This window comes from Manduca sexta, chromosome 12, assembly GCF_014839805.1.
Source record: "Manduca sexta isolate Smith_Timp_Sample1 chromosome 12, JHU_Msex_v1.0, whole genome shotgun sequence".
NCBI lineage: Eukaryota > Metazoa > Arthropoda > Insecta > Lepidoptera > Sphingidae > Manduca > Manduca sexta.
This window is the reverse complement of record NC_051126.1, coordinates 9,193,299-9,208,404: the sequence shown is the minus strand read 5'-3', so window position 1 is coordinate 9,208,404 and position 15,106 is coordinate 9,193,299. Positions and strand designations below refer to the sequence as shown.

Genomic DNA, 15,106 nt, shown 5'->3' with positions numbered 1-15,106 from the left:
GTGCGAAATAAATTAGCCAAGTTCAGAGCAAAACGTAGTGCATTCACTCGTCAGAGTAATACATTTTTGATTACTAACTTCTTCGGAATTATTTTTTCTGGATATTTTTATTTTCGAGGAACTGTTATTCTGAGATTTCTATGTTCAGTTGTGGAGGGTTTTCAATAAAGATATCTGGTAATAATATAGCCAAATGTCAGTTGTACTTGTCAATTGGTCGACCGATTATCACGATTATTCTGAATATTGGTTGAATTTGTGAAAGAGTCATGGCTATCGGCGACTACCCGAAGGAATATAACCCAGCTGTCCATGGGCCCTATGATCCTGCCCGTTATTATGGCAAACGTAAGTGTCCACGAATTCATAATTTGTCTTTCGGAGTAAGAAACTCGATTATGTAACATTTGTCGTTTTCAGCTGATACTCCATTCGGACAGGTGAAGATCAATGAGATTGGCGCATGGCTCAGCAGGAGGAATAAGACTCCATCTGCTATAGCAGGCGCTTTCAGCCGAGGTAAGTTCAAGGTGTTAAATCTACCTACAATAATTAAATATTTAAGGTTAGAGAAAAAAGAAGGTTATTAATGTTACATATTTATTTATTGTAAGCGTTTGGAAGTATCGATTCACATTTAGATAAAAAAGATATTACTAATATAATAAATGTGTAAGTTTGTGTATAATGTTCATATGTTTGTTGAAGAACACAAATCACTGAATTCATTTGGATAACAAATAGTTATTTTCTGGAATGACATATATTACTTATATCTTGAAAAATACACATTGCAGTTTTATTTCAGATTTTTATTGCATGGATGCAATTGTAACCAACACCCAGTTTTACATAACTATTGATAGCAATTCATCTTTTTGTCATTTTGTTTTTCATAATTAAATGAAAGTAAAAGCCTTTTATAGTAAATCACTTAAAAACATAAAGATATTTTGTTAATCTAATAAAAAAGGTAATTAAAAATAAATAAAACATTTTTTCAATACAACTAAATATTTTGTTTTAATGTGTACAGCTTGGTGGAGATGGCAGCACAAGTATGTGCAGCCCAAGAAGGTGGGCATGGCTCCATTCTACCAGCTTGTGGTGGGCAGCATGGTATTCTTCTATGCTATCAACTATGGCAGGATGAGTAAGTTTCATTTATGTACTATCACTGGTATAAAGTATTATGTACCTTAAAATTTGTCTTCTGTACTAATATGTCTCACAGATTGTGTAATCAAAAGATGTTATAATCTGTTATTTGTTTCAAATATTATTAGGATAGTACTTATTCAAACTCCATTAATGCAATATAGTGGGCATTAAAGTTTTAGGTGAACTTATTAACAAATGGGGAATGGTATAACTAATGTCTTCCCCATACACATAATTGTATTTTTTTTATTTAAAATTAACAAGTTTTGTAAATTAATAGCATTTGGAACATGTAAGAAAGGTCTAAGGTCTATTGTCAACTAATAATCTATTACCTAAGGTCAACTGGTAGAAAATTCCCCTGGCATTAAGGCTGCCTATATTATAATTCTCTGTAAATAAATAAATAAATATGTAATACAATATTTCATATGGTCATCGATGGTAAATTGACTATCATCATTATTGACTATGGTTTTAATTCTTAATATGGCCATCAAAATCCTATTATGCTATTTATATTGAAAAAAAAAAAAAAAATGTTACCCAATAGTTATGGAAAGTTGTAAATTTTTGTGTAACAATATTTATTCTAGTACATGTAAGCCATATGAAGGACTTTTTTATTCACTTTTGCTATAAATATTATATTTAGTAAATCATTAGCAGTTGGCAAAATTTTGCTGAACTGCAGTTTTATTATTTGCTTCCATTATGTCTCAGATTAGATGCCTATGTACAATTTATTATGATTAGCCAAATAAACATATATATGCTCAGTTGGCCCATACTCATTATGATGTGTAACAACTGTGAATTCATGATAAAATAAAATTATTAAGGGTACAAATTGTAAATTATGTGTTTTTTTTTTTCATTTTTGTTTTTTATTGTGGAAAATGGTTTAAATATTAATAATATAAATTTGTTACTTGTTACAGAGCACCACAGGAACTACAAGTACCACTAATCTGCAGCCATACAACATCAACATGTATTTAATTGTATGCAACTGAAATGGTTAACTTCAATTTTGCTGGTATAGCTAATGCATTATAAACAGTTACTGCAATAAACTTAGTTCGAAATGGTAGTGGTGTTTTATTACTTTAAAATAACATGAAATAATTTTAATAGAACATATTTGCAACTGGTTGTTGGAAACATAAATTTAGGATGTTTTTCACAAGTTTCAATTTAATTTTATTTGAAAATTATATTAAACAACTAATGCATATACTATATAGTACTCATATTACTACTATTTATTTAGAAGCATAGATTATTGTGTGACTTTTGCATTTGGTTGGCTTATACATGAATGCGAGAAGCATTAATGTAAAGCCAACCAAATTTTAATCAATTATAGCATGCAAAATTTACGTTGTAAAGCCTCTAGTTTTGTATTTTAACAAAAAAGAATATAGTTAAGGGATGATAGATTATGTAGTCTAAATTATTAACTATGCGATCTGAATTTGAAAACATTGAATGCAGGTAGATTAATATATATTTTATTAAGCAAATATTATATATACTAAGGGAAGGAGTATGAGTGAAACAATAAGTATGGAAAAAATATTTACTTAATTACATTAATAATTTATTTAATCACATGCACACACACTCAGCAACTGGTACACTAGTTTACTGTTTGTAAAATGCTTCATTTGTTTATTTGCTCAGAGTTCACTGCTCAGCTAAACATAGAGTCTTGATATCACAATGTGACAATTCTTTAGTATTTACCTGAAACAAAAAAACATTTAAAATAATTGTATGCTACTTAACTACCCAACAGTTCCATTGCACATAGAGATTTAGGATAAATAATTTATATTTTGCAGGTTTTCTGTAAATGTATTGTAAATAATAGGATTTATGTGACAGTGTATAGAGCCAGGAGGATGAAAGGTTCTGTGATCAATTTGCAAGTCAAAACATGTTTTTTTCTTCATTCTCATATGTATTTTTCATATGTATCATTTTCATATGCATTTTTCTAACTTGTGTAACACAGATGTGGCAGATGACATGACAAGTGGTTGCTTTTAAAAATTAAGCTAATTTTGTTGTGACTTGGTTAAAAAATTCCCTCAACCTCACAATGTTATACAGTATATCGAATGTAAATATAAAATCTACATACAGCAGACTTTTTATTCACATTGATAAATGGCTATAATTGTTGAGATGCAAATTAAATCCACTCTAAAATTTCTGCAACTAACATCTAAGTCTTACTGATATTTACACAGTGTATAATAGGAAATGAAAGATTCTATCAACCTAACCTCTAATGAACCTATAAATATAATGAACTTAATGTAGTGTTATTTTTGGCATTCTTAGGTGGGTGGCCTTTAGATGCCTGTTGCCAATTTAATTATTAAGGCATTATATCAATTTCTTTTATATCTTAAAATAAAGTCAGTTTTATAGAATAAAATAATGATACATATGGTAGGGTCTTTCGATTTTTAATACAATATTTACTACTGCTGTAAAATTATTAGGTAAACTATAAGCAATTTCTTACCTACAATATTAGGTTATATTACAATTCAGATCTACCCATGTATTTGGGTTTTAATTCTTCTATTCTCTTGATGAAATCTGTCTTCTCAATGCAGCCGTCGCAAACCTCATCCCAGTCGTTCAAAATCTTTTTCAGGTCACGCACTTTCAACTTTTTCAGATCAACATTCTTCAGGTCAATTTGTTTATCGAATCTGAGATCGCAGATTTGAGCGTCTTTCTTTTTCAGTTTCTCGCAGATCTTGTCTGCAGGCATTGACCAACTTAATGGTTTCGACAACTCACCGAGAATTCCGGTGGCGGATTCCTCTAGCCCACCCAAGTAGTAACAGAACCTGTTCTCTTTATTCTTTGTGCCCTTACAAAATTTCTTGAACTCCGCTTCGATAGATTTTGTATCCTTTTTAACATCATCTGATAACGTGGCCGCAAACTTCTCGACTGTCTTCACGCATACTTCACAATCTCCTTCTCTCAAAGAAAGCGCAACTTCAATGGCTGCTGCCAGAAATAGTAAATGAAATACGGTCGATTTATACATGTTCAACTAATATTTGATTTAATAAATTAATAATAAAGTAGGGATTAATCGGTGCTATTAGAGTACGTCCACTAGTAATAGTACGAAAATGAAACTAAAAATTAAGAAGCATGATCTCGTCCATTCATAGTAATGAAGACGTTGACAGTTTTACTTGGCTGGCTGTGATTGGTGCACGTTTTCGCGTTCCGTCCTCAATTTTGTATACAGAACAGATTATAAATTTTTATTTTCACTTTGTGCCGGATTACGCAGAAGTAAGAATGACATCCTTGTATACTTAATCGACCATGTAAAGGACTTTGATACGATGTCTTCCTATTTTTATAATATTTTTCAGTGCTTTGGCTTCACTCCTGTAATTTCGACTTTCCAACTTTCCATTAGAAAAAAAAGAAATGAAAATAGCGACGAGACATCTAGTTTTTGGGTTTATTGGTCATCATTGGTCATGGCAGACTAGCCAACTTAGGGCTTTTAGCCCTAAATTTAGGGCTAAAATAAGTGTAGTGGGCTTTTTTCAGGACCCAAAATAATTTAGGGCTAATTTTAAAGCCATAAAAATATTGTCTTGTGAACAATGACAAGCATTGTTCTGAGACGCTGTAGTATAATTCTCTTCGATCCTCACAACTACAGGCGTAGCTTCGGCCTTTAACTTGTAATAAAACAGGGGACTTATTTCAATTATATTCTTAGATAGGTATACACATTGGGTATACACTACACCATACAAAATAACATTGACAGCAAAGGGCTTTTCTTGGGGTATTTGCATTTAGGGCTATTTAGGGATATTTTATCGTGACTTTGGGCTATTTTTTTTAGGAGTTTGGTAGCCCTGGGTCATGGTCCGTTTGTCAAAATGTCAACGTCGTCATGGAAACATATTTTGTGCGGCACTTTTGTTTTGTCAATAAGAAGAAAGGATTGAAAGACGTAAACTTTGCACGTAAATTATTTGAAACATGACTACTACAAAACGTAGATTACAAGATGATGTTAGAGGCCTGTTGGAGCCTCATATATCTGCATTGCAAAGCGAATCAAAATTGACTCGTAAGCATGCGCTGGTGAAGATAAATGAAGAAATATTCGAGAATGCTCTAAACGAAGATTGTGACCTTACCATAGTATTCCCAGAAATCTATGCATATGTCCTTAAAAGTTTTTCTGATCCATCCGAAGCTGGTCGGGAAGTATCTGCGCAGATAATTTCAAATTTTATAGAAAAACTGCCCCTTAATGACTACTATTTAACTTATATAGTGCCCGTGCTCGTGCGCCGTATAGGATGTCCGGAAATCGTCGAAGATTCAGAGGAAATTCGTTTGATTCTAATGGAACTAGTGCATAAAATTATAGAGAAGTATAAAGTCACTCATCTTTTAAGTCCATTTCTGAATGATTTGACTAGCATCCTGTCTAAAACAAGTACAGATCCATTTCACAAAGTGAAGCTTGAAGCTTGTGAATGTATAATTTTGCTGACAAAAGTGTTGCAAAGAGATTTCCACTTCCAATCAGAGAGCTACGTAAAGCCTGTTTTGTCTAACTTTCCTCACCAACATTATAGAGTTCGTGTTGCAGCTATCAGAGCTATAGGTAATATACAATCATAAATAATTTATTTAATGAGTAAACTTTCATAGCTAAATAAATAAATAACAATTTTTTTATCATCACAAAACTATTTGAGTTTGAATGCTTATATTATTTTTAAATTATTTTTTAACTAATATAAAAAACATGATGTCAGGTGCAATAGTGCTAGCAGGGAGTGCAAAATGTTTTGAGCTCTCAATCACTCCAATGGCTGGGAAGTTATTTGATGAGAACACTCAGGTACGCCTGCAGGTAACACTTGAAGTGGGCAACTGGATGCTTAACTATAAAGACAGATATTCATTCTGGCATAGGATGCTACCTCTTTTGCTGACAAGGTAAGTAATTTAGATTATAAGGCTAATTTCAGTCAGCTTTTCAATGTTTTTTTTTAATTTAGTGACAATTTAATCATCTTATAATTCTCTCCATGTAAGCTAAAAATAGGTGATAATATGTTTATAGAAATATATTTAACTAGCGACCCGCCCCGGCTTCGTACGGCTGATACTAAATACACTACAGAAAAACTGTGAATGTTGTATATAAAAACATAGCAGCCCGCTCTAGCTTCGCACGGGTATAACATACCAAAAAACAGTATTTCTCCACTATTTAATGGATGTTATTATATATAAACTTTCCTCTTGAATCACTCGTATCTATTAAAAAAAACGCATCAAAATCCGTTGCCTAGTTTTAAAGATTTAAGCATACAAAGGGACATAGGGACAGAGAAAGTGACTTTGTTTTATACTATGTAGTGATTTACCATTGACACCATACCTAATTAAAAACTAAAACATAATATTAAAGAAGTAGAAGATAATATGAAGTATAATCTTCATATTACTAATATAAATAATACAAACAATACCATAGAGTTGGCCATAATAAAATATTTATCATATACATGTTCTGAGAGATTATACAAAAAATTATAAGATATTTTGATCATGCTGTGTTAATTACTTGTATAATTTTATTTTCAATTATATTTTCAGTCTAAGTGATGCAATAGCAGATGTAAGACAAACTGCAACCAAGTTATGGACAGATATAGGCTTGCAGTACATGGAAGAAAATGAGGAAGACCTTAAAAAGAAAACTGATTTCTTAAAAGACATACCCTCTCATTACCCTGATGTCAACCGACCTAATCTTGGATGCAGAGTTTTAGTCCAAAGCAATATTGGAAAAATAGTTCCAGCTATTGGAAAAGGTCATTTGTTGTTGTTGTGTTGAATTATGTTATTATTATATATTAGTTATAATTATTGATCTTCCCTTATTTGATAATTCATTAACTGTTTGAGTTGACCAGAAAGGCGACCAAAATGTCGAGATTTTCTATTTGGAAAAAACTGATTGTAGAGTTGATTGTGTATTTGATGGTAATGTATGGGAGTCGCAACTCTAGCTATAATGAAACTCCAAAGATGGCACTGTATATATTGTATAATTCAAAACTCCAGAGTACGTTTAATACACAGAGGCGTACTTAGATGGTAATAGTAACAAATCGTAAGACGTACTGATTAAACAAAGACGCGCGTTGCTTTTATACGGGAGGTATGGTGTGACACAGCGTTCTCGCACAACTACGCACGTGCACTTACATAGCTGCGCAAGTGTGTGTGTCCCAACACCATTCCCCCCTTTTACAAAAAAATTAACGCAACGCATAAAAACCAGTTTATAAAAGAAGTAACTACACATAAGTACAATAAAAACAATATGTGACGAGTACAAATTCATCGCTGACTAATAATAACGCTAGACACTGGACACTGATGCTGTTGTTGAACATTGCGATAAGTTCGACGCGTCAACAGGATACAGCTCGTATTACGCGTAGCTGTCTGCAGGTGGCGAGGTGTTTGTTTTCGTTGCAGCGATTGATACCTCTTTTCTTAACCACTTTTTAACTTTGCGTCGACATTGTAACCACACTGTAGTAACTAACATGATGACTAGCAGTGATGCTATGACGATCAATGTTATGTTAAATTGATTAACTTGCGTTTCAACTGCGCTATTCTGGGCTATAACTACTTCTTCTTTACTATAAGTTTTGCCCATTGTTACGATTATTCGTAAAGTGTGGATTGTCCGCGAGGTCTATAACGTATGAAGTTATAGCGCTATAAATGCTTCTTATACCTTATGACAATGTCCAAGTAAGCAAATAAAATGTTACAAATAATTTAAAATCTAGGTCATCGTTACGCAGTTTGTTCGCGATGGGTAACATTTGACAAAGCAATTTGTTTTAAAATAATTCAAAGTTATAACGTTAATATTATAAAAGACATAAAATGTGTACAAAAACTGTCCATCGCGAACGCTTTGCTGATCGAGCAGAAACATGAGCAGGCATGTACTCGACTCGATACCGTGCGTTGTTTACGATCTGATGCAATAGTAATGATTCGAAGAATTGTTTTGCACATGAATTTTGTAAAATATAAACACTGTGTATATGAACAAAAAGAAAAAAAAAATGTAAGAATAAAGTAAAAATATGTAAAAAATGTATATGCTTATATATAATGTGAGTCCTAATGAATCCATAAATCTTACAGGAATATTGATTACTCGACCACTTGTAGTAATATGTTGTTGCCTGTCCGGAGGTTGTGCCAAAAAATAGATGTTATAACTTCCTTGGGCATGTGTCGTCGCTCACCTTCTGCGGTGCTAAGGTGGCTTCAATCCGGATGAACCAGGCGCGAGGTTCATCTACCCAGAAGTCAGGAATACGCGCCTGAACGGATACTCCCAGTAGATCCGTTTCTTTTGTCTGTGTATTTGGAGCTTTGTTGCCATCTTGAAGATCACGTCGGGTGAATCACGTCTTGTGTATCGCGTCGGATGAATCACGTCTTGTGTATCGCGTCGGATGAATCACGTTTTGTGTATCGCTTCGGATGAATCACGTCTTGTGTATCGCGTCGGATGAATCACGTCGGGGTCACCAATGTAGAGTTGATTGTGTATTTGATGGTAATGTATGGGAGTCGCAACTCTAGCTATAATGAAACTCCAAAGATGGCACTGTATATATTGTATAATTCAAAACTCCAGAGTACGTTTAATACACAGAGGCGTACTTAGATGGTAATAGTAACAAATCGTAAGACGTACTGATTAAACAAAGACGCGCGTTGCTTTTATACGGGAGGTATGGTGTGACACAGCGTTCTCGCACAACTACGCACGTGCACTTACATAGCTGCGCAAGTGTGTGTGTCCCAACACTGATGAATCCGATTTGACTTGCTTTATATGGTTATAGCGCCACTACATAATAATAAAATTTTCACAGAAATGGATGGATGGCAAGCGGACGCCCGTCTCCGCGTGTCGCAGCTGCTGTGTTGGCTGATACTGTGCGCGGAGGAGGGCTGTACGCAGCACGCGAATACCATTGTACGCACCATGCTGCGAGGCGCCGCTGATGAGGACTGCCGCGTCGTGCTCGAGGTAAAATTGACGGCCAAGCGCGATTTTGAATCGTTCATCGAAACCAGGATTGACTCTACTCGTGGTAGGCTATTTATATGTATCTATCTAGATAGTGAACGGCGTACACATTTATTACTAGTAGGGCTCTCGTATGAAAGAAAACGACTGGGCAGGATCCATCGCAATGTCCAATACTGTCAATGAACGTACGTAAGCTTGTCGCGTTCTGGGATTAAAAAAGTAAGTATAAAAATAATAATTAATTATAATATTTGTGAACATGCTGTGGTTTATTTCAAGATCAAACGCGCTGCTGAGCTATTCGGGTACTTCATCACCCCGGAGACGTGGTGGCCGCTACTGGAGGCGGACGTGGACGCGTGGTGTGCGTTGCTCGTGCTCGCCAACATCATTAAGGGCTCGCGCGGTGAACTCGTCGCGCAGAAAGCATTGCCGGAGATTTGTAAAGAGCTGGCAGATCCTGACCGCTGTACCGTGAGAAAGGTTAATCAATTTGGGTTTAAAAGATGTTAAATTTTGTTACATACTGCACATGTGTATGCTGTACTTAATAATTTACTACGAAGTGGTAAAAAGTTAAGACTCATAAGATCTCTCCGCAAATTTCTTATTAGTTTACCTACCTATTTGACATCGCAACGCCTGTATCTCCATTTAAGCATACGACTACCTTCCGTCAAAGATATTTTCTTAAGCGTTGTATTAGGAAGGAGTCTCAAGATTTATAAGAATCTGGGGTCTAAATCGCATGTATCCAAATGATGTACTTACCTACCGTTTTTCTAGCCGAAGTACCAAACGCACTTGCTGCAAGTGTGCGAGGCGCTGATGGACTTGTGCGGCGAGGCGTGCGCTGCGGTCGCTGATCACTTATTCACGATCAATTTCACCGTTTTTGCGATGCCTGTCGATGATCAGATACAGATGATGGCATTGTGTGAGTACGGAGCTTACAATCTTGTACGTTGTTTATACGAAAACGATATAAATATGATTTTAGTACCCCTGGACGCTTAGTAAATTAAGATTAGTAATGAGGTTTCATTGGTATAAATCCTTTGGTCCATCCAATCAATTGGTAATCATCATCATTAGCAATGAATTGAATGTTATCTCTTAAACTGACCTTCCTTAAGTTTTCTTTTTTAGAACTGATTGTTGCGTTTAGTCATGAAGCCTTAAAGGTATTATGTAATTTTTTTACGGATTATACAAAAAAAAAAATGGATCGTTTTGTACAGAAAAGATTTAACTAACAAACTGATAATAATTGAAGAATATCAGTTTGTTAGTTGGATTCTTTCTGCTCAGCATGTTCCAATTATTGAGGAGACTAATTGTTATAAATATCGTTGTCAGCGAATCTGGACAAGTTACGTGAGGTAGAGAAGTGCGGGCGCACGCTGACGTCGCTGTACGCGCGACACGTGCGCGGCGTGCTGGCGCGCATCACGAGCGACGCGCTCGGCTGGACGCTGCTCGCGCCCGACCGCTGTCTGCTCGAGTGCGTGCTGACGCATGCAGGTTAGTGTTGCCATTTGTTCAAAACCTGGAACTTATGTATATTTTACATAATGATACGTTCAAATGTGGCTGTGTTGCCATTGCTTTTTCTTGATTCAATTATTATTGGAGTACCTATTCTAGACAATTATTCCTTTGTCTTTACTATTTTCTGCCATTATACGTTTTATGGAAATAATTAGGTAATTTTAAGAATTACCTAAAATAATTTTAAAATTATCGCTTATTTACACTACAATCAATGCCATCTTTTCTTATAGGGTCAGCAATGGGTGCCCAACTTCATCTAATAGCTCCTCTGTTGAAAGAGTGTTTGGCAACTCCTAAAGTAGATCCTGAAGTGAAGTTAAAAATATTCACTACGTTATCCACGGTGCTCTTGAAACGGGAGGAGAACTTCAGGAAATGTGAATATGATAAACTCGAGGCATTCCTTAAAATTGTTATTGAAGGTAAATACTACATAGTAGATTTGATTTATTTGTATTCAAGGTTTTCTTTATAATTTTGTGTGAAATCACGGCGTTTTAAATACAGTAGAAATTAACTAAAAAGATGTATCAGTTACAACGCTTAAATGACAAAGTCTCGTAAAAAACATGTAGAAAGAGAGTGTCGTTTAAACCGACTATCAGATATAGTATCGAAAGCAATCAATATATATTTAGATATAAATAAATCTCCACGTTAGAAGCCAACTGCAGCCTAAACTTAGACTATCATTATTGAAGACCAGTTACCCCTGGAAATGAGCACACTGGTACTTTAATTTCGAAATGAAAACGACACAAACGAGACAGCTAAGAATTAGGTAACTAACATCTCACAGATTTAAATTAGTTTCGTTTTCGCAGAGGTGATAATGCCGAATCTAGTGTGGTCGGCGGGCCGCACCGCGGAGGCGATCCGCACGGCGGCCATCGCGTGCCTCTGTTCCGCGCTGCAAGAGAACCCGCTGGAAGAGCCGCTCAACTCGGACAAGGGTGGCGATGGCGACCACAACGATAAGGTCACCATAATGTTTTTAACGTAAAAAATGTATGAGTACGAATATTTTTTGTGTTCACTGTTCACTTCACTGTTCACTGTAAGAATGTTTTTTGTGTTCACTGACTCCAGGAGAATACCCCTGGGTAACACCAAGGTAATTTTTATTCCAGTAAAGAAAGTAGGGGACTTTTATAGGGACAAGGTTGGTGACGCGAGCGACTAGTGGCAGATTAAATAGCAAATCTGATCACCCCTTTTGTAAGTGTTAACTCTCGACAGCAAGTGAACCTGTTTCCGAGCAAGGAGTCGCTGGAGCCGTTCCTGGAGCAGATGGTGCCGCTGGTGGCGGGGCTGGTGGACGACAACTCAGTGCTGAGCCGCCAGCACGCGTTGCGGGCTGTTTGTTGCCTGGCCGCTCTCGCCGGCCGCCGCGGCTGCTTCACTGCGGATATACTGCATAAGTTGTACTTTGGTCAGTCACTTTGAGGAATTTTATCGTGTTTTTTTTGTTTAGATATTTGTTAATAGACGATGTGTTTGATCGTTTAGGTTATTGATGTTTTCCGTTAATTGTTAAATTTATTTGGCGACTTTAATTCAAACTTACATAAATCCTAGAGGTTAAAACAAAGTCAGTAGATTAGGTGGCTAAAATCACTGCAATACGATTATTATTTAAAAGTTTATAACATACCTAATAAACTATAGTTAAGTCAGTGTCGGCCATAGTAGTGCTTTTTCTGCTTATACCTTAGGGAGTCTGCCCACTACACCGTTTCATACTATGACCATAGTAATGACGTGTCAGGTAAAAAATATCCTTTGTATTGAAAAGTTTGTAACTATGCGCATTAGGCGGTTTCTTCACCGACCATCACCATCAACAGCATACCATGTGCCTTGCACGGATTGTTAACAATTGTCAGCGAGATTATTTGGTCGGTGTCACTACGGTCCATGCATGACATGCAGCGATGGTACGGTCACTAAAACATTGCAGCGGGCATAGTAATCCACGGATTATCCAAGAATACGACACGTCGTATTCTTTCAGTGCCTGATACGTTCATAACACGGTCATAGTATGAACCGGTAATGTGGGCCAATTCCTTAAACTAAATTTTGATCAAACCGCTTAACGCTGTCTACAAATCATGCTAATGCGCATATTGCAGTGGTGTTGAAACGGCTGGACGACAGCAGCGACAAGGTTCGTTCATACGCGGCGCAGACGCTGTGCGCGCTGTTCGCGCAGCGGCCACGGCCCTACGACACCGTGGTGTACGGCGCGCACGTCGACGCGCTCTACGGCGCCATGCTCATACACCTCGACGATGCTGACGAGGCGTTCCGCAATGAAATGCTTGGTTGGATATAATGCTATAGAACCTATTTATGTATAGTCTGTATAATGGCAACACCTGTGACTAATGCCCACTTCCGATTTCTGGCCTCATTTACTTTCGCATCTCTCGAGTCCTTGATGGCCTCCTTTGTCGTCCTAATGTTAATAATTATATCGAGGGGCGAAAGCCTGTTTGTGATATGTTTTTTGCGTTAAGTTATATAAATCATATTATTACCATTACAAGTCATCCTACACATGTTATTTTATATTTTTGCATAGCTTTTGTACAGCCTGTCACAGGCTGCTCCCATTTAAACTCACTACTAAAACCCACAAGTCCTTGTTATTTACATTATTTTGGCGACTATGGGAAGCCCATGTTGAAGGCAATATTTTCTCTTAATTTTTAATATATGTGTAACACATATTATACATAAATTTTATTATTATGCCATACTTCTGTATATTATAAACTTTAATAATGCCAAATCTCACTCTACTCTGCGCGCAATGTGCTTAAAAAAGGGCACAAAGAATTTTCCTCACGTATTATTATATGAATTCTATAGCATTAGTTTAAAATCTCCCTTATGCCTAATATTTAGAAGTGAAAGTTCAGTTCAACATCATCCTAAATACATAGAATTCTAAACTTTATGATTTTATTTTTCAGATGCTTTAATGAAGCTTAGTGACATCGACCCAAAGCTACTAATGAAGAAAGTAAAGGCAAATATACACATTTATAGGAACAAGTCGGCTTATGAGAGATTGTCTGCTCACCTAGAAAAAATAATTTAATTCATATTAATAATTTTTATTGTACTTTGTTACCTATATTTGTGTGCGTGTCTCACCTTTGCGACAAGTCAAAGCCATGGCTGCACAAGAGAGGCAATTTCCAGCAGATTATTTTATGTTCTAACCTAACAAGTACTCAGAAGAGTTGCGTTTAGAGTCTTTAGTACTTTTCCACTAGAGCTAAGTTAAGTTATGAAAGTAATGGGATTATGTTGGTGCCTTTCATACCTAACTGGCATAACAATGTAGTGGACGATCACCTCTATCTGCTCATACAATATGAAAATCAGATTTGTTGTGGGGGAAGCCACCACATCAATCGTCCTCTTATACTTTATTTTATCTAATATTATAATGCGATTGTTTGTGTTAATGTCTTAGAAATAAACTCAGAAACGGCTAAACAGATTTGTAGGAAATTTGACACAGGCATAGTATCCTGAATTTTAATACATTGCACTGGCGTTGTACCGATGGCGGTATGCATCGGACTTGTAAGAAAGAAAGTAAAACCATTTATTAGACTAAGTGGAAAAGGCTTTAAACGCGGGTGAAATCACGAGCAACACATAGTCTAAAAATAATTATTCGTCTTGCTCTTCATCTATAGTATTCTCATTTATATGCGTTGTGTTTTGAGTTATTGAAGCAAAAAGAGTAATAAGGATATGTGTTTATTTGGTTTCTACTCAGTCAAGCAAATGCTTTGTTAATTTACAGTTTATGTTACATAATATAATAAAATTGTTATAATATTACACAATACCTATGTATATTTTAGGCGAAAATAAAACATTATTAAAATTCTAAGGTTATTTTATTTTTAGTTATGCTCCGGAGTCCGATGTGTGGCGGGGCGGTTCACTCGCATTTTTAATGCTGTACACATTATTTATCGAGGCGGGCCGCATTGACGTATTTGTTGTTACGGCCGCTCATACCTCTCTTTTGAGATAGGGTAAGAATTTATGAAAATTTGGGGCGACGCGACACAATGTTTGAGATTGGGTATGAAAAATATACTTAGGTAACAAACTTTCAATAAAATTTTAGAATGGAACATACTGTATATCATAAACCTAGAAAACCTCGCTAGCTTTATATTAAAA

The 15,106-nt window shown here is 35.8% G+C and overlaps 3 protein-coding genes across 3 annotated transcripts; 2 read left to right on the top strand and 1 right to left on the bottom strand.

Annotated features, from left to right (window-relative positions):
• Nucleotides 1-129: 129 nt before the first annotated feature.
• On the top strand, nucleotides 130-2,254 carry LOC115446480 (putative ATP synthase subunit f, mitochondrial). Its single transcript, XM_030173155.2, has 4 exons — nucleotides 130-348; nucleotides 421-519; nucleotides 1,037-1,153; nucleotides 2,103-2,254. The coding sequence occupies exons 1-4, from the start codon at nucleotides 270-272 to the stop codon at nucleotides 2,129-2,131; spliced, it is 324 nt and encodes a 107-aa protein (XP_030029015.1). The 5' UTR covers nucleotides 130-269; the 3' UTR covers nucleotides 2,132-2,254.
• A 475-nt stretch (nucleotides 2,255-2,729) lies between these two features.
• LOC115446479 (mesencephalic astrocyte-derived neurotrophic factor homolog) lies at nucleotides 2,730-4,396 on the bottom strand. The gene is made up of 2 exons (XM_030173154.2): nucleotides 3,701-4,396; nucleotides 2,730-2,910 (listed from the first exon to the last, which is right to left on the bottom strand). The coding sequence occupies exon 1, from the start codon at nucleotides 4,238-4,240 to the stop codon at nucleotides 3,719-3,721; it is 522 nt and encodes a 173-aa protein (XP_030029014.1). The 5' UTR covers nucleotides 4,241-4,396; the 3' UTR covers nucleotides 2,730-2,910; nucleotides 3,701-3,718.
• A 476-nt stretch (nucleotides 4,397-4,872) lies between these two features.
• LOC115446476 (dynein assembly factor 5, axonemal) lies at nucleotides 4,873-14,801 on the top strand. Its single transcript, XM_030173151.2, has 12 exons — nucleotides 4,873-5,845; nucleotides 6,000-6,183; nucleotides 6,850-7,067; nucleotides 9,174-9,331; nucleotides 9,614-9,817; nucleotides 10,121-10,271; nucleotides 10,694-10,858; nucleotides 11,119-11,310; nucleotides 11,713-11,867; nucleotides 12,128-12,320; nucleotides 13,024-13,215; nucleotides 13,870-14,801. The coding sequence occupies exons 1-12, from the start codon at nucleotides 5,209-5,211 to the stop codon at nucleotides 13,995-13,997; spliced, it is 2,577 nt and encodes an 858-aa protein (XP_030029011.1). The 5' UTR covers nucleotides 4,873-5,208; the 3' UTR covers nucleotides 13,998-14,801.
• The last annotated feature ends 305 nt before the right edge of the window (nucleotides 14,802-15,106 follow it).

What these genes read in the sequence shown, in the direction of transcription:
- LOC115446480 (XM_030173155.2), top strand. Translation starts at nt 270, where the DNA reads ATGGCTATCGGCGACTACCCGAAGGAATATAACCCAGCTGTCCATGGG. An exon ending in TGCCCGTTATTATGGCAAAC is followed by an intron (nt 349 to 420) that starts GTAAGTGTCCAC and finishes TGTCGTTTTCAG; the next exon opens with CTGATACTCCATTCGGACAG. An exon ending in AGCAGGCGCTTTCAGCCGAG is followed by an intron (nt 520 to 1,036) that starts GTAAGTTCAAGG and finishes TAATGTGTACAG; the next exon opens with CTTGGTGGAGATGGCAGCAC.
- LOC115446479 (XM_030173154.2), bottom strand. Translation starts at nt 4,240, where the DNA reads ATGTATAAATCGACCGTATTTCATTTACTATTTCTGGCAGCAGCCATT.
- LOC115446476 (XM_030173151.2), top strand. Translation starts at nt 5,209, where the DNA reads ATGACTACTACAAAACGTAGATTACAAGATGATGTTAGAGGCCTGTTG. An exon ending in AGTTCCAGCTATTGGAAAAG is followed by an intron (nt 7,068 to 9,173) that starts GTCATTTGTTGT and finishes AAATTTTCACAG; the next exon opens with AAATGGATGGATGGCAAGCG. An exon ending in ACTGCCGCGTCGTGCTCGAG is followed by an intron (nt 9,332 to 9,613) that starts GTAAAATTGACG and finishes GTTTATTTCAAG; the next exon opens with ATCAAACGCGCTGCTGAGCT.